General features: G+C 48.9%; 2 protein-coding genes across 6 annotated transcripts in view; one reads left to right on the forward strand and one right to left on the reverse strand.

The window, feature by feature from the left end:
* Positions 1–9,808, forward strand: part of Mprip (myosin phosphatase Rho interacting protein) — a 119,310-nt gene extending 109,502 nt beyond the window's left edge. For 2 of the 3 annotated variants that reach the window (XM_059270786.1, XM_059270784.1), the window contains 5 exons: positions 251–370; positions 2,618–2,704; positions 3,291–3,453; positions 5,267–5,352; positions 9,100–9,808. In XM_059270786.1, coding sequence (XP_059126769.1) covers positions 251–370; positions 2,618–2,704; positions 3,291–3,453; positions 5,267–5,352; positions 9,100–9,171 — 528 coding nt within the window. In that variant the 3' untranslated portion in view covers positions 9,172–9,808. Of the gene's footprint in view, positions 1–250; positions 371–2,617; positions 2,705–3,290; positions 3,454–5,266; positions 5,353–5,790; positions 5,853–9,099 lie in introns of all 3 variants that reach the window. The other variant, XM_059270785.1, reaches the window with a different exon arrangement.
* Positions 9,809–19,317: 9,509 nt separating this feature from the next.
* Positions 19,318–21,969, reverse strand: Pld6 (phospholipase D family member 6). Of its 3 annotated transcripts, none has more exons than XM_059270788.1 (2): positions 21,523–21,969; positions 19,318–19,580 (listed from the first exon to the last, which is right to left on the reverse strand). In XM_059270788.1, the coding sequence occupies exons 1-2, from the start codon at positions 21,967–21,969 to the stop codon at positions 19,446–19,448; spliced, it is 582 nt and encodes a 193-aa protein (XP_059126771.1). In that variant the 3' UTR covers positions 19,318–19,445. The 3 variants fall into 3 exon arrangements, 2 of the variants coding, with proteins under 2 accessions (XP_059126771.1, XP_059126770.1); XM_059270787.1 differs by having other exon boundaries at positions 21,519–21,964; XR_009380629.1 differs by lacking the exon at positions 21,523–21,969 and adding an exon at positions 21,429–21,511 and having other exon boundaries at positions 19,467–19,580.
* Positions 21,970–22,716: the final 747 nt, after the last annotated feature.

Raw genomic sequence — 22,716 nt, forward strand, 5'->3', positions numbered from 1 at the left:
TTGAGCATCCACAGAATTTGGTGCCTAATCAGGGTCCTGGAACCTAAGTCTTCACAAGCCTCATATAGCCTGTATGAACAGCTTTTATGTAGTAAAAGCCTTAAATGTCTACCTTAAACACAGTGCTGTATATGCACAAGGCTTGTGGCCTCCATTCTTAGGCCTCTACACACTACTGGTGAGAAATGACCTTCTCTGGTGTTCCAGCAACTGTGTGTGGGGGCGGTCACTGTTGTATTGCTGTCCCCAGGAGCTGAATAATCGCCTGGCTGCGGAGATCACACGGTTGAGGACACTACTGACTGGAGATGGTGGTGGAGAGTCCACTGTGTTGCCACTCACGCAGGGCAAGGATGCCTACGAATTAGAGGTACTGTGAGAAGCTAGGCACTGCCTTGGTCAGTGCTCCTGAGTCACACAAGAGCTCCTTAGAGTCACTGAGGGACCAAATTTGAAGATAGGGCCAAAGAGGTAGAATTCAGTAGTAGAACTCTGGCTTAGCATGTGCAAAACTCTGGATTCATCTCTAGCTCTGCAACAACCACCACAAAAAAAGAAAGCTTGAAGCTAACATACGTGAAAGCTATGGGAAGGTCCAAAGCCATCCGAAGATAGCCGATAGCTGACAGGCAGTCTAAGTTCCATGGGCAGGAGCAGGGCCCCTCTAGATACCACGAGGATCTTGAGTCCCACCTTCCCTTTACCTGCCCACAAACTGGCTTCATAAAGTGCCCTGTTGCAGGGCTACAAGAATGCTGCTGCTCTCAGATTGTATCATGAATTAACTTCTCACAGCAATTCAGAACGGCTCATTCTGCAATGGTAAATACCTGTAATCCCAACTACTTAGAAGGCTGAAGCGAGAGGATTCCAGAGCAGTCTGGGAAGAAAAGGAAAAAACAAAAAACACTGTTGAAAGAGGGAGGGAGGAAGGAAGGCTCTAATGTGTATAGGGCAGTGGTTCTCATCCTGTGGGTCTCAATACCTTTGAGGGTCGCATAGCAGACATCCTGCATATCAGATATTCGCATTATGATTCATAACAGCAAAATTACAGTTGTGAAGTAGCAACAAAATAATGTTATAGTTGGGGCTCACCACAACATGAGGACCTGTATTAAGGGGTCGCAGCGTTAGAAAGTGGAGAACCACCGGTGTAGGACATCCTCAAGAAGGCCCTCAGTAGGTTAAGATTTTCCCTTATAGGTGGTTCAGACTGTACCATACTGGCAGGTGAGCAGGAGGAGCTGGGTAGGATTGGCAGAAGTTCCCACAGAAATAATATGTCTAGGCCTTATATATGTCCACCTTCATAATATGTTCACCTTCAGGGAGCAAACAAGTCAGTAGTGGGACCTCCAGGTAGTCCTCATGCCTGTGGCCCCAGGTTCTCAGGACTAGGAAAGCTAACAGAGTATTTCCCCCTTCCCATTTCTGTAGAAGCATTGAGTGGTATTTAAATCATATTTTCTGTTGGGTGTCAGTAAGGGTGGGCTCTCTCCTCCTCCCCACTGTGTGAAGCAGCTGTCTGCCAGCCTACCCCTGTCTGCACAGCCTACCCCTGTATACACAGCCTACCCCTCTGTATACACAGCCTACTCCTGTATACACAGCCTACCCCTGTATGCACAGCCTACCCCTGTATGCACAGCCTACCCCTCTGTATACACAGCCTACCCCTCTGTATACACAGCCTACCCCTCTGTATGCACAGCCTACCCCTCTGTATGCACAGCCTACCCCCCTGTATACACAGCCTACCCCCCTGTATGCACAGCCTACCCCTCTATGCACAGCCTATCCCTCTATGTACAGCCTACCCCTCTATGCACAGCCTACCCCTCTGTATGCACAGCCTACCCCTGTATGCACAGCCTACCCCTCTGTATACACAGCCTACCCCTCTGTATGCACAGCTTACCCCTGTATGCACAGCTTACCCCTGTATGCACAGCCTACCCCTCTATGCACAGCCTACCCCTCTGTATGCACAGCCTACCCCTCTGTATGCACAGCCTACCCCTCTGTATACACAGCCTACCCCCTGTATGCACAGCTTACCCCTGTCTGCACAGCCTACCCCTGTATGCACAGCCTACCCCTCTGTGTGCACAGCCTACCCCTCTGTATGCACAGCCTACCCCTGTATGCACAGCCTACCCCTCTGTATACACAGCCTACCCCTCTGTATGCACAGCTTACCCCTGTATGCACAGCTTACCCCTGTATGCACAGCCTACCCCCCTGTATGCACAGCCTACCCCCCTGTATGCACAGCCTACCCCCTGTATGCACAGCCTACCCCCTGTATGCACAGCCTACCCCCCTGTATGCACAGCCTACCCCTGTATGCACAGCCTACCCCCCTGTATGCACAGCCTAACCCCCTGTATGCACAGCCTAACCCCCTGTATGCACAGCCTACCCCCCTGTATGCACAGCCTACCCCCCTGTATGCACAGCCTACCCCTGTATGCACATCCTACCCCCCTGTATGCACAGCCTACCCCCCTGTATGCACAGACTACCCCCCTGTATGCACAGCCTACCCCCCTGTATGCACGGACTACAGGATCCCTGGACCTGAGAGCCAGTCCTGTTTTCTCTCTCCTTGTAGGTCTTGTTGCGGGTCAAAGAGTCAGAAATACAGTACCTGAAGCAGGAGATCAGCTCCCTCAAGGATGAACTCCAGACAGCCTTGCGGGTAAGGGCCACGTGTTTGGAGGCAGGGCAGGGTAGAGTGAATGCTGGGATGGTCCCAAAGTCAGTTTCCCTTGAAACACCACCCTGTAAGCATATGCCTCCCTGGCCTAGTCAGGTGGTGGTTGTTCCTGGGTTTCTGTGTATTTGGATAGGAACAATGACACACAGAAGAATGCCATGGGGGTGAAGTGAGGCTTGGTCTACCGTTGAGGGGGGTCTCATTGGACTGGTCTCAAAGGGATGCCTGGAGTCAGAAAGAAGTGATGTAATCCTTGGTATGATCAGGTCACTTAAAAAATGTAAAAGCCAGAGACTTTCCTGACTGACACCCACAAGGAAGTGACTGGGCAGGCAGGCAGGCAGGACCACAGCAGGCTGCCTGAGCTTGCTCTGGTCACTGCCCCCTCTGCTCACTGCATGTTTTCTTTAGTGTCCACTCTTTGGCTCTGGGAGAGGGTGAGTGCAGGGTTATTTCCAAGGCATAGTTAGTTCTCCCAGCACATTAGCCCCAAGCCAAGGCTCGAGTTCAAAGTGAGTCTGACCCCTGTTACAACTACCATTCATCTCTGTCCTTTTACCCTCTCTAGGATAAGAAGTATGCTAGTGACAAGTACAAAGACATCTACACAGAGCTCAGCATTGCGAAGGCCAAAGCTGACTGTGATATCAGCAGGTTAAAAGAGCAGCTGAAAGCAGCCACAGAGGCCCTGGGCGAGAAATCTCCTGAGGGCGCTACCGTGTCAGGATATGGTAAGCAATCTGTGTACTACTCATAAAGGTTTTTTTGGCACTTGGATCAAAGCCCAAAAATTCGTATCTCCTTGAGGGGCCCCATATGCACAGGTTGTCCAGAGGACCTGCTCCTCCCATGCCCTGCAGCTGCTTTACAGAGCTTCTCCCATAGTAACAAGGGGTCTTAGAGTCTGTCTTCTGAGAAACTCCAGCAGGTAGGGGAAGTTCTTGCTAGTTCTTTGATCCAAATGTTTTACTATAAAACCTTCGAGGGCCATCGGCAAGCAGAATAGAGTAGAGGGAACCTACTGCCCTCTCAAGAACAGTGGAACTGGCCTTTACCTGCTGGATGAAAATACCCAGGCACTGTGGAGGACAGACAGAAAAGAGGCTGCAGAGCCATATTCTGTTGGACACTTTCTGATAATTCATGATTTCATCTTGCCTTCATGGTGGCCCTTCTTTATAAAAACCCCACAAACTGAAAATCTGTTCAAGTCCCGTGATACCCTGTAGCTCAGCTTTCCTACACCAGCATATAGGAACAGTAACGACGACGACCCTCACGTGTGCCTTCAGACAGTCCTCTGCATTGTGGGTGGGATACAAACAGCCACTCTGCTGGAAGGCACTGGCAACGACAGAACGATTTCAAATCTAACTAACTGGATTGTCACCTGGGTAGGAAACCAAGAAGCCAAGGCATTAGAGGGAGGAAGCTCTTTTTTTTTTTTTTTTTTTTTTTTTTTTTGGTTTTTCGAGACAGGGTTTCTCTGTGTAGCTTTGCGCCTTTCCTGGGACTCACTTGGTAGTCCAGGCTGGCCTCGAACTCACAGAGATCCGCCTGGCTCTGCCTCCCGAGTGCTGGGATTAAAGGTGTGCGCCACCACCGCCCGGCGGTGGGAGGAAGCTCTTGAGCTGCCATGATAACTAACCTCTGAAAAGTGTGCGAGGGTACTGCATCTGCAGACAGGCTCCACAAGCAGCAGTCCACACACAGTGTACAGGGTGCGGAGAGTCACCCTGGGCAGCAGTCCACACACAGTGTACAGGGTGCGGAGAGTCACCCTGGACAGCAGTCCACACACAGTGTACAGGGTGCGGAGAGTCACCGTGGACAGCAGTCCACACACAGTGTACAGGGTGCGGAGAGTCACCCTGGACAGCAGTCCACACACAGTGTACAGAGTGCGGAGAGTCACCCTGGACAGCAGTCCACACACAGTGTACAGAGTGCGGAGAGTCACCCTGGACAGCAGTCCACACACAGTGAAAACTGAGACTGTTAGAAGCTGCACAGTGACAGAGTGTTGAGTTCTTAGGAAGACAGGGAGATGTTTTTGTGTTGATGAAGAGAAATGGTGACATTTTACTGCACAAGTATGAAAGCCCCATACCCATGACATACTGTGGTGTGACCCAGTGTGCATCTTTGTTATCTGCATTGAAGACACTAAACAACTGTTGTCTTGATGAGATGGTTCATGAGAAGAATTTGGTCTGATTTTATTTGATACCAGTCCTATTTGATGCCAGGAGTAAGCTAGAAATATTGAGGCCTGTCCAGCAAGTCAAGGTCCACCTCAGAAATAAGAGACCCTATCCTCTGCTGACAGTGCTGTGTGACTGAGAAGCTGTGACTTAAACCCTGGCGGGAACCCAGCGCCCTGGTACTTCCTGGTGTCCAAGAAGGGCATACTGTGGATTGGCTGTTTACTGGGATTTAAATGTCTTGGTGTACTGTAGTAGTGGACTTGGAACCTCCCACATGGTTTGTTTGGTTTCAGAAGATTATAGAAAGCAAAAGTAATGAGCCTTTTGTTTCCTTCAGACATAATGAAATCTAAAAGCAATCCTGACTTCCTGAAAAAAGACAGATCCTGTGTTACCCGGCAACTCAGAAACATCAGATCTAAGGTGAGTGAGTCCAGCTTATCGTGGAGGTGGGGCTTGAGGATGCTGGAGAAATGAAGCAGCCCAGTACAGGCACTAGCCCACCTGTGTAGTTACTCTGTTGGGATGATTCTATGGCTTCAAGTTCCATGTCCATGTCTGTGTTCCATGTCATCAGAACCATCCAGAGGTCAGGGTTTCAAGAAGCAAGACATGGAGGAATTCAGACATAAGCCTCATCTGTGGGGTAGATCTGACCTCATCAGCTCCACTGTATGTCTGTTCTCTGCACGTCCCTGTTACCTCACTGACACTGCCAGCCTTGGAGAGATGAAGTCAGCAGTCCCCAGTGTGCTCTCAGATGGGCGTGTCTCTGGGAGGATGGGCGGAGAGGGCCTGGCCAGCATGCTGCATTTAGAACTGATTGTGTGTGTGTCTTATTTTTGCTCTTTCCTCTGACAGTCCGTAATTGAGCAGGTCTCATGGGATAACTGAGTCGCGCCCGCTTCCAAGTCCCCTGTCATGTAGGTAAACCACTTCCCACTCTGCCCACTACCCGCCCAGGCGGCTCTGCATGCATTGCTCACACCTCCATAGAACACCTCTGTGTAATATCTTCATTCATCCTTCTCCAACACACACACACATACACATAGTCCACATGAGATCTCAGTAACTAACTGTTCTGGAAGTTGGCACGCTAACCTCTTCACAGAGCTGAGCCTGCCCAGCTTGACAGGAGGGCACAAGCCAGCATGCATACTTGGTGATTTGCACGGCACCAAGTTCATGTCTCCTGTCTTGGAAACAAGTTGCAGGGAGATGGCAGATACCCACTGACTCTGGCAAGCAGTTTGCTCTTGTGCAAGACCTCACCCATCCAGTTAGTAGCAAGGCTGCCTGGGGGAGATGCCTGCAGATCGAGCAGATCCCCGTCGGGCCATTCTGCGTGGAACTGATCAGTACTGCATAGGTAGAATCTGAGAACGTATTTTGTTCTAAGGACCTGGCAACCTTATACACGGGGCTAAACATGACCTGTTTGTTGTTGTTGTTTTTGTCTTTACAAAACAAAAAGCCTGTCTCCCATAGAAGGTGGTAAGGTTGGCATGTTGAGGTCAGTGTTAGGGATGCTGTGTTGACTTTTATACAATGGTAACAGCTCAAGGATTCCGGCCTGTTGTTCCCACTGGTAGTATCAAGGTGTGCTCGTTCCTGCTATACACGAGCCCTCCCACCTTCCAGCAAGGGCCATTAGCTTGAGACTCTGAGGAGACAGGTTTGTCTTAGGGAAAAGTATTGAGAAAGCCAAAGAGTTTTAACATTGGCTCTTTTTGGTGGGGAGGTTGGGGTTCAAGACAGGGTTTCTCTGTGTATCCCTGGCCATCCTGGAACTCGCTCCGTAGACCAGGTTGGCCTCAAACTCAAGAGATCCACCTGGCTCTGCCTTCCCAATGCTGGGATTAAAGGCGTGCGCCACCACCATCCAGCGTCATTGGTTCTTTTAACCAGTCTGTTTTTGTTTTCTCTAGTCCCAAATTAACTTACATGTAGGTGTGGTTTAAGCAAGATAAAAAACTTGTTTTAGGGTTTTTCCTAAAACTTTAAAAACAAAGTTTTCTTTGGTGAGAGAGGAAGCCTTTCTAGGCTCATTCTTTTCATATTGGAGACTATTTTCTCCAGCCTGAGGTTAAACTCAGCTCTTGTCCTTGAGCCCTCAGAAATATAGTGGTCGCTGTGAATAAGTGGGGCCTTTGGGTCAGAATAAAAAAGGACATCGGGGAGGACACCATGTGGAAAGATATGCATTGGGGTGTACCAACTACCTATGAATTTGTAGGGATGTGAACACAGACACAGAGCTCAGTACCTGGTGGTGGTGATGCTGGGAACAAGGAGCCTCCGTTCTAGCTAGATCTCTATGGCAAAGACAGCCATGAGAGCTGTTGGGGCCTTCTGTGCTTGGCGGGGTCACTAGAGTCATACAGTGCTAGGGTTCCTCTATGCTGACAATCACTAGAGCCAGGCAGGTGGAAAAGGCAGGTTTCCAGGAGGGCAGAGAAGACCCAGGAACTGCTTCTCACTTATTTGTTAGTATTTGCATGGTGGTGCAGTTCCGTTGTTGTTTAGATCCAACCTCAGAATAACACATCCCCACTGGGCAAGTGGGGCCAGCCAGGCATGGTAGCAGTATGCCCATGCTGTCTTTTTGCACCTGGAGCTCCCACCAACCCTGTTAAGAGAGACTGAAACCTGTGCCATGCCCTGAATGGGACCTTCCGTGGGTACTGTTTCATTTTCTACTTCAATCAGCGTTCATGGCAGCACTAAGGCGATACAAATAAAAAGGTGTATAAACACAAATCCACATCGAGTCATAACACAGATAGCAAAGGACAAAGTGAAGAGATCCAGAGCAGAGAGGATTCTCCTCAGTGTTATCATGGGGTGGGTGTGGGATGCTGAGCCCTGAAGGTAACTGGCTACACCTGAGGCCAGAAGGAGGCCAGAGACTTCGGAGAGATGGCACTTCCCAGGGTGTAAGGGACAGTGGGTCTTGTCTGCACTCTGCCCTGAAGAATGGTAGTGAGTGCCATGCCTGGGCTTACCCCTGCCTGGGGTTCTGATGCCATCTAGAGCCACTGTGGCCATCCAGGGCCTGCTCAGTTGCTAGGTGGTAAGCCAAAAGACCTATGTAACATCTCTTGGGAGTCTGGCTGCCATGGGACTACTTAAATTCAGGAGAGGGGACTTCAAGGTACCCTGAAGCAAGTATGGGTATCACAGTTCACATACACATAATTTGTTAGTTTAAAAACAATACTCATTAAGGGACAGCCTCAGCTATATGAGAACCTATCTCAAACGAAACAAAACAAAAAACAACTCAGTTATTATGGGGAAGGTGGTAAGGGACACAAACCACAGTCCAGATCCTCCCTCATTCCCTGCAGAAAGCTGAGCCTCAACCTCCAGAAACACCCCTGGCTTCCCATATCCTAGTAACAGCCTGCATTCATGGCCAGGCTGAGCCTGACACCAATACTGATTACCAAGAGTCGGTACTGAGGAGCCAGAGCCAGACCTGAGCATGCTGAAATACGTTCATTGCCAGTTCTCTAAGAACTGGGGTTTCTTTTCTCTTCTAGAAATGAAAGCTTTGGGGAAGATGTTTAAGGGAGGAGTGGTCAATGTTCTGTTCCTCAGTTAGTAAAATGTCCTTTACCTTAAGAAATAAACACAGGAAAAGAGCTGGAAAGTGTGTGTGTGTGTGTGTGTGTGTGTGTGTGTGTGTGTGTGTGTGTGTGTGTGTGCGCTGATGATAGCTATATCTGGTGGCCTCCTCAGGGATGCCTGGGGTAGAGCTGTAACATCACTAGGATGCCCCAGAAGAGAGCACTTGTTTTAAGGTCATGAGTTGATGAAGACAAAGGAACGAGACGTGCATACTGCACATGTGACAGGTGGCCAGGCTTCCAGTTCTCAGCCCACGTTTTCCGTGATTTGGTCAGACTGAAGAACCAGCCCCCTAAGGCCAGAGTTGAACTATGTGGACACATGATCTTGTTCTCTTTATTTTCCCCCTTTCTCACCTAAGTCAATTTCTGCAGGAGAAAGCAAACTCCAGTAACACTACTTCTCAGGGCCTTCTGCCCTCGCATGCCCACTAATCTCAGGATCCCTCAGCCTCACCCCTGCACCTACTTCTGACGCCCAACTGCCGCTGCTTGACAGCGCCTGATTGCTTCTTCTCCGCTCTGTCTCCACCAGAGTCTGAAGGAGGGCCTGACGGTGCAAGAGCGCTTGAAGCTCTTTGAATCCAGGGACTTGAAGAAAGACTAGCTGCGGCCTGTTCCACCTGACACATCCTTCCCAGCTGGTGGCAGCACAAGCCGAGTGTGGCTTTCATCTGCATCTGTGCTTTTCCCTGTTGCCGGCATTACTGTGGGTATGGATGCATGAGAGACTGCTGTGTGGGCTGTTGGCTCCATTCCCTTCCCTGTTGACTCCCACTTCCCAGTGTCCTTATCACAGCTTTTCACCGTGGTATTCTCAGATTAGTCACGCTCAAGCAGTAGTGGGGAGGGCTTCCCCACCGACATCTGAGCAGGACCCCGTTGTCCTCCCCACACTCACTGTCAGTATTAAGGCACAGCAGCCTGTTAATAAGCTAGCCCTGCCTCAGAGTAGACATGTGGGGGCCTGTCAGTGGCTCCATTCTACGGCACACAGCTGAGCACCACCCCTGCTGTTAGAGCAGAGCCACCGAATGGTCTAGTCTGGCCTGGTTGTTGAGGGGCTTTGGATGGTGTCCAGCCTGCCCCCGCTTCCTTTTGACCTGGAAGGACAGCATTTTGTATATGGCCCACTGATGCAGCTTAGAACCATACCCCAGATAATCCTGGCAGATCTTTCTCCACCTGGAAAATGTTGAAAGCAACCATTCCTATTTTGGTTTTGTATTAAATCTTGCACAAAAGCCCCGGCCCTCTCCTTCCTTCCTCCGCTCGTACCTCCCTTGGTATGCTAACCCTGGTGGCTGGGAATGGTGACCTGCAGCTGCACCTTCAGGCTTGTCAAGTGTGATGATCCCTCCCCTGGTCCTCAAGAGGAGACAAATTGCTGGGGTTTAACCTGAGAAGTTGTCGGGGTTGCTTGGGGAAGGGATGAGAGAAGACCTGTATGTGAAGACAGGCTAGTAACGACAGCAATATGTGCTCAGGACTCTTGATTTGTCTGAGCTCTGGAAGGTTCCCTTAAAGTGTCTGCTTCTCATGGAGCCATAAACTGGGAGCCTGTGCTAACAAGTTTGCTCTTCTAGCTAGCTGAGCAGGACCTTTCTAACTACCTAGAGCATTCTACAGTGTTTCTTTAAAAAACAAAAACTTAGAGGTTTCTGTTCTCATTAAAAAAACATTCATACCATAAGATGCAGCACACAAGAGAGTCCCCGTGTCTGAGGGGAGAGTCGGTAGCTTCACGACTACATCCTGATGTCCTGAGCCCCAGGTCCCTGGCTCAAGCTTCCACTCTGTTAGTATTGAGAAGGTTAAGTGGTCTCTCCGTGCACAAGTTCATCTCATGTATGAATCCCCTCAGTCGTTCTACATGAGTTATGTTCAAGGTCATCCACAGTGTCTAGCTGGCCTTGAAGTAGACAGGCAAAACCCGCAAGATAACTGCGTTGTTTGTGACATATCCAAGTGTGCTTCTGCCCCGCAGACAAGCTTTGGGCACATCCCCTTTGCACAAGTTTTTAAGTTCCTCACTAGCACAGTTACCATTTATGTTTTCAGCATCGGGCAAGTCAGATCTGTTGAAAACAAGCTGCTGCTGAAACTGTTTGGAGCTCACAGAGAGGGCCACGGAGCAGCATGTGCCTGGCTGGGATGCAGGGGCTGTAGTCTGTGTTGAGGACTACTGTTCTCTCTGGTGTACTTCCTTTTCAGCTGTCCTGCTGCCCTTGGGACCCTCTAGCCCCAGTACAATCATCTTCCTGCCGTGCCACAGAGCCTTCTGAAGATGCCAAGCCTATAGGTCAAAAGAACACTTACTTTTTGCTCTTCAACTTAAAACCCCTGGATATGACCTTTGCTAAGTACAGTAACTGGGAGTCAGAGGGAAGGGCTGGGAGATAAGCTGCATCTATCTCTTCTGCCACTCAAGCTTCCGCTGAAAGCCCCCTTGCCATGATATAGCACACTCCACTCTAGGACTGATTTCATGGGTGGGTGTTTGGTGTGTTGGCCAGATACCGAACTAGCACAATACAGGGATGCCTGGATCATCTCCCACCACCCAAGCACTCTGAGCAGTAACACAGGATCAGGATGCATCTTGAGTTTCTTGGCAATGACTTCTGGCAGAAGTGAACCAGGAAAGAAGCTGGTCTTCTGTGTCCCTGGTGGCCATATAGGCCCACTGCAGCATTTTACCTTGGACTGCTGCTGTCCTCTGTCAATTCCCTTCCCCCCAGGCTGGGCCGGGCTCACTTTTGCCTGACCTCCTTACAGGCATGCCATTACCCCTATTCCAGAGAGGAGGCATCGAACGTACAAGTAGAGTTGGTCCAGACATCAGTAGAGGAGGATGCTTGGTTGAGGATGGGGTAGTATAGATGGGGTACAAGAAGACTCAGGCTGTTCCCAGCCCAGTCAGTGGCATGCTTCCCTATTTCGTGGTGGGAGCAGCATTAAAATGAATAGACTTTAGAATTTTATTTTCTTTTTATTTCTTTTATTTTCTTATACATTTGTAATCTGCCAGCATCTGCAAGCAAACTGCCATTACAGGGAACTACTTGACGTCATTTGACAAATGATATGAACACATGCTTAAATTCTATCTCGCACATGGTGTGGTGCCCAGCACCCGAGCAGAGAGCACATCTGTCACACAGGGCTGCAGATTCTCCAGTATGGTTGTGTCCACAGAGCCAGGGCCATAATGGGAGGCCCACTGTTTCAGGGATAGCAGAGGAGGCCAGGGCCTCATAAAGTAGGGAATCACCAGAGGGAAGAAGGCTGGGAGTGTGTGAATTCACTGAGGGAAAGCTAAAGTCAGAGTTGAACCTCCACGGGATCCATCAGAACACTGAACTAGATGCAGTGGTTTATGCCTGTACTCCTAGCTGGACTATGTAACAAGACTCTGACTAAAATACAGATGGGCTAAGTAAGGGTGTATATATAGCTTAGTAATGGTAGAGCAACCGACCTAGCACGTGTAAGGCCTAGGCTTCAACTACAGCATTACAAAGAGCACCCTTGTGAACTTGAGAGCATGTGTGGAAAAGGAGCCTGAGAGAGAGTTGACTAGGCAACCAAACTGGTGTCAAAGTATTTGATGGGATGTGTACTACTGCTAACTTCCCACAGAGGGAGCTAGTGCACTGTCTTCTACCTGGTCCTGCAGAGACCGGAACCCACTCCTCACCGCTGACACCTAGCTGAGAGAAGTGGCTGGATACCACCACACAGCCTGCACTGTGTGTGTGAACCTGGGCATCAGTGCAGAGCTTCCTGCAGGCCTGTCCCACACACCAAGTGGTCTTTCTCCTGATCTCCAGCCATACCCTGGCTTCCAAGAACAGGCTGGATAAGCACCCAGAGGCCCCATGCAACCTGACATCAGGGAGAACTCTGGGGTCCCCACTCCTGCCTCCATGTGAGTATTCAGTGCAAGCTGCACACCAGTCAGCTGGCAGCTACAGGTAGACTCAGCCCCCAAATGCACAGTAACACCCTGTCCCCAGACTCTGCTGGTGGAGGGGACACTAGTTACCTCCCAGCTGACTGGCTGCACCTTGCAGAGCAAGAGGTTTAGCAGTTCTTGCTATGCTGCAAAAACGTCACCTTCTCAGCTAGTAATAGACGACCAGTGCGGGGCTGCATACAGCCTTTCTCAAGGGAGCTCCCAGCATAGCACAGGGGGGGCACTTGACCTTTCCTGTATATCAGAGCAAGTAATGTTAAGTATTTCTAAGACATGACACAGGGATTTCAGTGCAAAGTTGGTGTGAGCTTTTAAAACATCTTGTCGAGACACCCCTTTAGGAGTGTGTAAGGCAGTGTTGGAGTTAGCTAGATATGGTGGCTCACACATTTACTCCAGCACTTGGGAGGCAGAGGCAGAGACAAGCTAAGTTCAAGTCCAGCCTGGTCTACATAGTGAGTTCCAGAAGTATCAGGGCTACATAGTGAAATCCTGTCTAAAAAATAAAACCCAAACAACAAAAAAGACGGAGTTAGTAACTAGTGTCTTTAAGGGTTTTACTTACTTGACAGATGCTTTGCAGAGTATCCCCTTAACCCACATTCATGGCAAGCCCTTAGCAGTGCCCTGGTTCTTACTAAAAGCATTCTGAGACTTGCGTAGAGTCACTCAAGAAAAAACAGGAATATGAATGAGGACTTTTTGGCACCCAGCCTTCAGGCTTCTTAGTGTATTTTGTTAGGGGAACTGGCTGGGGTCATAGGCTGCTTCAGGTCCAGGTGCCTAGCTTCTGACAGAGCTGCGGGGCTGGACTGTGTTCAGAGCAGCCTGGCCACCAGTCTATCTAGCTGCCTGGCTATATTTCTGTGACACTGGTAAGGAGCCAGCCCATCAGTAGAGAGTTTAAAAACTGAAGGACTTCACGTCCTCTCCAGTTTCTGTGGGTCACAGGTGAGTCTGGTGCAGCTTCCATGGTGGGGCAAGACTCCGTAGCCAGCCTTGGCCATAAAGAGGTGCGTGCAATTGTGAGAATCCTAGCTGACAGCCCACTCCAGCTTGCCAGTCAACATGCCCTTGGCTCATCTCTCCTTTAGAAGTTAGCCATACCACACATCTAATTTTATTTTAGCTAGGAATAGATTGTAAAGAACACTAAATTCATTATTAGTTTCTATCACAAACTTCAATTTAAATGGATTTTAATTCACTTTAAGATTTACCTTTGGTATTAATGCCAGGATTCAAAACCAGTTCTGTGGTACTTAACCCATGTGGCTTTCTGTAGGTGTGTTATGTAGAATATCAAGCATCCCAGTCACAGTGGCTCCTTGACAATCAGAACTCTGGGTAACCTTCCATTACAGTGCTTGACTGGGGCTGGGCTGCACGTCTGCAAACAGGCACCTCACAGGGCCACTTCGCAGCACTCACAGGCTTGGGCCATCTCACCTGCTATTTGGTTTCTGTTCTGATACATCAGTCTGGTTGCCAGACTAAAAATTACATGTAGAAGAAAAATGGAGCCTCACCGAGCCAGGGAGGCTGTGAGCACAGCTTCCCAGAACAAGCTTAGGCCTCAGTGTATGTGCACAGGGTGTGGCCTTCCAGCAGATCAAGTGTCCCCAAATCCTCATTCAAACATTTTATGATTCAGTGTGAGGTGTTTCCTACAAAGTTTGTGGTCAGGTGTTCACTACAACTGAAATGTTAATTTGTAGAAATATTTATTCCTTTGTGTGACAAGCTAGAGTCCTTGGCTGTAGCTAACCATTTTTATTGTGTAAATACTGCTTGATTTTACATGAACTGTATCATAATAAACTATTTTTGCATTGCCCTCTGCATGCATATGGGTGCTGACTCAGCCAGCGAGGACCAGAACCTACAGTCCAGTCATAAACTCACTAGCAGCCCAGAAGTCACCTATGTTTCTCACCTGCTGCTTTCCTTTTAGTTTCTTGGAGGTTTTTTGTTTTGTTTTTTTGTTTGTTTGTTTTTGTTTTCACATTAGATTTCACATTTTCACACATAAGCCATAATATTTTATGTCTAGAACCTAAGGTACTTTGACTTGGTATAGAAACTTCAGGGGTTAAAATAATAGTAAAAAATTCCAGCAAGGATTCCTTCATTAATCAAGGTACCATAACTGTCTTGTGTTTTTATTTTGTTCTGTGGAGGACCCAGGGCCTCAGGCATGCTGGACAACCCCTCTACCACACAAGCCCTGGAGTTAGAGCTCAGGCTGGCCTCATCTCCAGTTCACTGAGTACCAGTGTGCACCACTACATCGGACCTGTCCTCCATGAGTTTACTTGCAATATAATTATGCCTGTGTTTTTTAAAGCATCATAATATAGACAACACAAAATTCAACAAAACAGTGTTTGCTAATTATGGTATATTCTTGGTGTTTGTTGGATTTTTTTTTAACTTTTTGTTCATTAAATTTAGAATAATAAACTAGGCCAGACATAATGGCAGCCAGCCTGGGCTACACAGCAAGACCCTATCTGTCCCCATAACCCCTCAAAAGATAATAACTGGTTTTTTTTTCAATATTGTCACAAACTTTATAATAAAAGTCTGTGAAACTGACTGGAAATACAAAAAAAAAAAGTTTCTACACCAATTAGAAATCAACTTTAGTTTATATTTATAAAACAGTAAAACAAAGATATAAAAAGACATGAAAGAATAAATATTTTGGGGCTGGAGAGATAGCTCAGTGGTTAAGAGCACTGACTGCTCCTCCAGAGGTCCCGAGTTCAATTCCCAGCAACCACATGGTGGCTCACAACCATCTGTAATGAGATCTGATGCCCTCTTCTGGCCTGCACGCATACACATGCTGTATACATAATAAATAAATCTTAAAAAAAAAAAAAAAAGGGCGGTGGTGGCACATGCCTTTAATCCCAGCACTGAGAGGCAGAGCCAGGCAGATGTCTGTGAGTTCAAGGCCAGCCTGGTCTACAGAGAGAGATCCAGGAGAGGCACCAAAACTACACAGAGAAACTCTTTCTCAAAAAAAAAAAATAAATAAATAAATAAATATTTTTAGTATGTTATTGCATTAAAAACCATTACAAATGTATATGAAAAAAAAAAAGCTTTGGGGAACTAGCCTGATATGAGTACAATTTAAAATTAGTTGTCAAGTTGATCACTCTTTCATTAAAATTTTAAAAATGGGGGAGGGGCACACCTTTAACCCCAGCACTTGAGAGGCAGATGTAGGTAGATCTGAGTTCAAGGCCAGCCTGGTCTATAGAGTGAGTTCTAAGACAGCCAGGGCTACACAGAGAAACAACAAAAATCAAAAACCAGGAACAGAAAAAGAATCACCCTCCCCACCAAACTGATCACACTCAGTAATTAAAGACTGACATTTCCCTAGGATTGGGATTTTGATGAAGACATCTTTCCCCACTTCCATTCAAAAAAATGGTACAAAGGATCTAGCCTAAGCAGTCCATTGAGAGAAAGAGGCACTTGGACTGAAAGGGAATAAGTAAAACTGTTCCTTTTGAATGAGATCTGTGTATTGTTGATGTTAGCTATCAAACGTGGGACAAATGGCTGAGATGCATATTAACATATCAAAGATGATGATGGCCAGCTGCCGCCTCCCCAGCCCCCAATCACTCAGTCCCTGTGGCTCCTCCCAGTACTCCTCAACCTGCCCCACCCTAAACCTCTTCCTGGGGGGAATAGGGTTTCCACTTCCCTTCCCCTAGCCTGATCCCTCTATATCCCTATATCCCTAATCCTCAGCCATTTTGGTTACTCTGGTCTTGGTTTCTTGGTCCGTGGCTCCTCATCTTTAGCCTGCCAGCCATGTTCAGCCTGGACTCTGCCCTCTGCCTGCTTTCTCCTTCATACCTACAATAAAATCTTCTCCACACTTTAGGAGTAGTCGTGTCCTCTTCTTATTTCATTTTTTCATTCAGTTAACACTGCTGAATTCAGAAAGGTAGGATATAGGGCTCAACTGTATTTCTACACAGTAGTTCTGAAGACTGGAACAAATTAAACAATTCCATTTACAGTAACATACTCAAATAATACTCAAAACTACAAACACTGATGTGAGATACTTCAGCCAAAAAAAAAAAAAAAAAGGGAAAAAAAAAAAACCCTAAATTAGATGGGCCGGCGGTGGTAGCACACGCCTTTAATCCCAGCACTTGGCTGGCAGAGGCAGGCGGATCTCTGTAAGGCCAGCCTGGGCTACAGAGCGAGTTCCAGGTAAAGCTACACAGAGAAACCCTGTCTTGGGGTTATTTTTAAAAAAAAAAAAAAAAAAAAACAACACTCAAACCAGATGGAAAAGACTTAAAACTATCAACACCAGCATTAAAAGGTCAAAAATCCAAGCAAGTAGAAAGTGTATTGAACAACCCTGGCACTACTGGTAAATTAAGCCAAAGATGGGAAGAGAGGAAGCAGAGACAAGCACAGTTGACGCCAGTTACCACCATTAACCCAGACTGACTTCTGTTTTCATCTCGGCCTCCTCCAGCTTGGCCGTCCACCCCGGCAGGCTGGGAACTGACTCTTCATTTCCTAATGTTTTTCTTTCCCTTGGGATTCCAAGAACCTGGCTGCTTTCTATTAGGAATGTGTCATCTCTTTGATGTGTAATTACTATTGTGTCTCCTTGGCTACCCAATAAATTTGTGAGTGAACAACAGAAAACCTACAAGCATCAAGAGAAATTAAAGATATCCACACTGATGGGTCAGAAAACTCAAGATGGTAACCCCAACTTAATCTACAGGTCAACATAATCGCTATCAAAATCCTAGATGCTTTTTTAATTTTTTCCAGAAATTGGTGTGTTCATTTGAAGATTCACATGGAGATGTAAAAGACTATGTTGGAAACAGGATTCATGTTGCCAGTTCTCAAAACATGTTACTGCTGTTCTTACTAATCTAGACTGCTGCTGGCATTACCACACTGAGACAATGCAGAGCCCAGACATAAAGCATTAAATGAATGGTCAGTTGGTTTTCAACAAATGTTTTAATACCATTCATTAGGGGAAATCATCTTAAACTGGTACTGAGACAAGTGAGATATCCACATGTACTATGCCCCTACCTCATAGCACTCAAAGTGGATGTGGTAGTACATACATGTAATACCAGTACTTAGAAAGTGGAGGCAGGAATCTAAGGCCAGCCTCAGGGCCATACTGAGTTTGTGGCCAGCCTGGTCTAGTGAGACTGTCTCAAAACAAAAATAGGTAAATATATGAAGTAATGTCACTTCACAAGTCTTCACACATTCCTGCAGGTAACAAGGCTACTTAACCCCTGACAGCCACAGTGATGCCATGTGGATACCAGCCTTCTCTGGAAGGGATGGGGACAGGAGTCAAGGAAGATACACACACCGTCAGGCAGATGACAGAGAGAAACAGGCTACTAGGAATCATGCTTTGATTTTTTTTTTTTTTTTTTTGAAGGTCTGGAAATAGTACCAGAGAGTAGCTGGGGTGTTTGGAAAACACACTAACGAGGAGGTGGCTACTATACAGTGCTATTGCTCTCCGAGGGACTCCTGTATTCACCACAGGGGTCTAAATAGCCATATACACCCCCACAGTGTATTTTAAGAGTAACCACATTTGAATGCAGCAGGCTAAGGCAGACAAGTAGTAGTTTATATTCTAAAGTAATATTTATTGAAATATGCCACCAGTCCAAGGTCCCCAATGGCACTGTCACTCAAAGGACATTTTGTGATCTCCCCCCACCAGAGCACACACTTAGGAATTCACGAGCTCCAGAAGGAAAGGAACTTATCCAACATAACTACTTCTGAGTATTATACTTTATAGTGTCTGTTAAATCTTTTGGAAAATCAACATCAAGTTTGCTTGTCTTAACACTAAGTAAAAGGTAACATTTAAAAGGGTGAAAATAGCTGGGCATGGTGGCACATGCCTGTAATTCCAGTTCCTGAGGCAGAATCAGAGAGATCTCTGAGTTGAAGACCAGCCAGGGCTACATGGTGAGACTTTATCTTCCTGCCCCTCCCCCCAAAAAGAAAGAAAACACCTGTATTAGCAGTATCTGCTGCTAATGGTTCCATGAGCTAGAGGACACTTCATCTATTCAGAGTGACTTTTAGGGGCCACATGGAGCTTGTCACACACACAAGCATGAACAATGACACAACTAGCTCTTATGTCACTTGAGCTACTTGCATATAAAAACAAAGTAATTTGGAACATGTCACACAAATGCGTATGAGAAACTTGTTCCTCTGATTCCCTGGGATGCCCACAGAGCTGAGATCACAGCCTGGGCAGCTCTTCTTACCTCCCTTGGTCGTCAGCTCCTGATCCATGACTGAGCAAAAAGCCATGAGTCCACAGGTGCTAGAGCCGAGGTCACTTCTAAGTCACAGTATTGCTCTAATGTGAGGGACATGGAAAATTAAAGGCGCCTGGACATGGGCAGGCATGGCCACCTCGTAGTGCTCACTGGTGACTAACACTGCCAGTTGCAGAGGGTCAATACTATCAGACATGTCGAGTGATGCCCAGAAGCCACTTGAAGAGGATGGCCTGCCTATCTAGACAACTACTGCTACAGGACAGCCTACAGCCCTGCCCACTCTGTCGCCTCCTTCCTGACTTCTGATGGGGATGCAAGGACAAGACGACTTATCAGCCCAGTGCACCCAGGACTGCCCCCTGCCAGGAAAGGCTTTCCCACAGCAGGAGGGAACCTCACAAGAGCAAGCTGGAAGACTGAGCAAGACGGAGCAGGGTCAGTGCCCTCGCTGCTTTTGGGGGAAAAAGCTGTACTTGGTGGGGTCAAATTCTTCCCAGATGCGCTCAAACTCCTCCAGGAACAGCCGCACATACTCAGTGTCCTCCATAATCAGAACGTTCTCACGGTTGTTCTGGATGGCCTGTGTGGTCCAATTGAGGGAGCCAGTGATGAGCACCTTCTTGTCAATGATGGCAAACTTATGGTGCATGTAGCCGAGGTCCTGGTCGTGCCGTACCTGTATACCTGTGGAGCCAAGGCAGCCTTTATTATGCCCACGCAGGTGCAGCTACCCCCAAGCCTGCTGATGTCCTCTGTTGGCTCCACAAGGAAACCCAGGGGCTGTCCCAGGGTGGTACTGAGATGACAGGGAGAAGGCAGTCTGTCATCCAGGTCAGTACACAGAAAGCGAGGACTCTGGATGGCACCAAACACTTCTCTGGGGAACAACCCACCCACAGCAGCTCCACTAAGCCTGTGTCTAAATGCCACCTCAGAATCCTTCAGAGAAAGGAGTCAGACATATGACACACCCTTGCTGTTCTTGTCACTCACTGGATAGATAAGCGGGAGGACAGAGCCTAGGCAGGAAAGGAGTGCACATTGACTTTGGCTGAATCACACCTCCCGGGTGCCTCACTAGCTGAACGGAAAGAACTGTGCCACACATCCTAACCTGCCATCCTCACCGAAGTTCTGGCTTTGGCTTCCTTCCTTCCGAGGGCATGTTGTTTGGCAGGGATGCTGGGGTGAAACCCAGGCCCTTCACATACTGGGTAAGTGATCTGCCTGTCTTTACTCCACTCTGCCCTCACTCCATCCAGCTCCCGCCGCCATCACAGCAAAGGATGGCAGCATCACCTCGCTGCAGAGCACCTGTAGTCAGTCCCCAGCAGCTGGTTCACGACTTGGGCACATCACGCTGTCCCCGGATGCCTCTGCAGCTGTCCTAGCCCACCTCACTTCCTTTTTGATCTTTGTGAAGTTTTCCAGACTTTTTTGATTTAGGCGTTTTCCTACAAGTTACCTGACCGTACCAAACACGGACACTTGTTGATGGAACAATCTGGAACTCACCCAGCTGTGGCCAGAACATCAATGGAAGTTCCATCTGTGATGGCAGTTTGGTTCTTTCCAAATCTAAGGTTTTGTGACTCGCCAAAAATCTAAATACAGTGACATCACCCATGCCCGATATCTACTTGTCCACCTACCAAAATGACCTGACTGGAGATCACTCCGTGACTGCCAGTGAGGGGGGCAGGGAGTCGCCATGGTGCTTCTGCTGTGGGTGAGAGACACAGCAGGTTGGTGCTATGGTGCTCTTCCCAATTGGCTGCCTGAAGCAGATCTGGTTTCCAAAGCCTACACTATCCTGGGGACTAGGAGGGCAGGCTGTGTGCAAGGAAAACTCCAGAGCACCGCAAAGCCTGAACATTTCCCAGGGGCTCCCCAAACCTGTCAGTCACTGTAGGCACAATGAGGAGGCTAGGCAAGTGTGTGAAAGGGGGGCGGGGGCCACCGAGTCTTGGGTAAAGGAGGGATCTAGCAGTCCCAAGTTTGCATTCCTGCAGTGCCCACCACTTAAAAAGAGGGCAAACAAGGGCCACGGGCCGAGGGAGGGTAGAAATCATCACACCTGTTGCCTGGGCAGAGCTGCAGGCTGCCCAGACACACTTGTGGGTCCAGAGGTGGCTGATCAGTATTCATCAGCAACACTGTAGGGTCCACTTCCCAGTGATCGCCCAGCCTAGTGGGAAACTCACTAATCGACACTGATCACTGGTCACTCCTAGCTTCCCTGTGGCCCAAGCAGAAGCAGCTGAGGGTCCTTCAGTGCTGACTGGGTTCAAACTGATTTAAGCTTTACCTTCCATGCCTTCGCTTCTGTCAGCCTGCAACAATCACAAAAATTGATTGCGTCTATACACACCTCCCCTCCAAGGTCAGCGCCTAGGAACAGGTGGGAATTCCTGCACACCTTACTCTAGACATGGGACATAACATTCTATAAACCCTGGTTCCTTGGCCAGCTCACCTGCGCCTGCCTGCCTGCCTGCCTGCCTGCCTCCACCTTCTCCCTGAAAAGCTAACCTGTTTTAGACAAGTCGGCTGGGACATCCAGTAAGTCCTCAGCTACCTCAGCCCCTCCTCTAGTGTACACCGGCGGCGGCGGCCGTTTACCTGCCTTGCGCAGCAGGCCGATCTGCGAACCGTTGAGGGCCATGTAGTCGCAGTCGGTGATGACCCGCACGCGCACCCCGCGCTGGTGCAGCAGCTGCACGGCACGGCCCAGCTGCGGGCTGGAGAAGGCGAAGAGGCAGAGCTCCAGACTGGAGCGGGCGGCCAGCAGCGCGCGCAGCAGGCGGCTCAGCGAACTCTCGCTGTGAGGGAGACTGCACTGGCAGCCCGAGGAGGGTCCGGAGGGCAAGCCTGGGGTCTGCAGGAGGGCCTCGGTGCAGGTCACCTGCGACGGGAAGAAGAGCACCTCGCGCCGTGGCCGCCGCCCCGCCAGCAGCCAACGCACCAGCCACGGCAGCGCCTCTAGGGCCAGCGCGAAACCCGCGCCGGCCGCGACCACCAACCGCCAACTCGAGAGCCCCATGGCCGCCCCCTCAGAGGTCGGCGCGGGCATCAGGCGCTTGCGCGTGCCCGACACACACCAACCCGCCCCCAACCCCCAACCCCCAACCCCCACCCCCACCCCCGGCGTGCCACGCCCCCCTGCGCTGGACCGCCCCCAGCCCGCAGCTGGGTTAGCTCCTAGCTGCTAGGCTATCCTCGGCACTCCTACTGGGTACTCGGCTAACAGTTATTTATGTGCCAGGGATCACAGGCTAGTACCATCACCAAGCCAGCCACACACTGCAAGCTCCCCCCTCCCCCGCCCCGCACCCACTTCTGCTACGACCCAACCACCCCTTAACCAACTCATCACCTGTGCCCAGGGCTGACCATTTCCCTGGCTCTAAGCTGGAGGCACTCTCAGGGCACACCTTCCCTGTCTCTGACCACCAGGCCCTTAAATTTTGGGCGGTAAAGAACAACAGGCAGGTCAACTCAAGGTCCTTGAAACGGGGTGATGATAACGATGGTGGTCAACTCGGCATAGGCCAGCTGAAGATCAAAACCAGGATGTAAAAAAAACCAATGGGTGATAGAGCAGATCAAAACTTCAGGGCCTTCCTCGCCATGAGAGTACGTACAGTGATGTTACCCTCTGCCTAGGGAACTTTTCAATTTTGAGAGAACTTAAGCCCCTACACAGATTCGTGCATCTTATGTACCTGCTTACAACACTGTTGAACTCTGGGTAAAATGGGCTTCTGAGAAATGTGCCCCCTAGAAGTTCCCACCCTGGAGAAGGCACAGGGAAGAGGGA

Source organism: Peromyscus eremicus, chromosome 8a (assembly GCF_949786415.1).
Source record: "Peromyscus eremicus chromosome 8a, PerEre_H2_v1, whole genome shotgun sequence".
In the NCBI taxonomy this organism is placed as follows: domain Eukaryota; kingdom Metazoa; phylum Chordata; class Mammalia; order Rodentia; family Cricetidae; genus Peromyscus; species Peromyscus eremicus.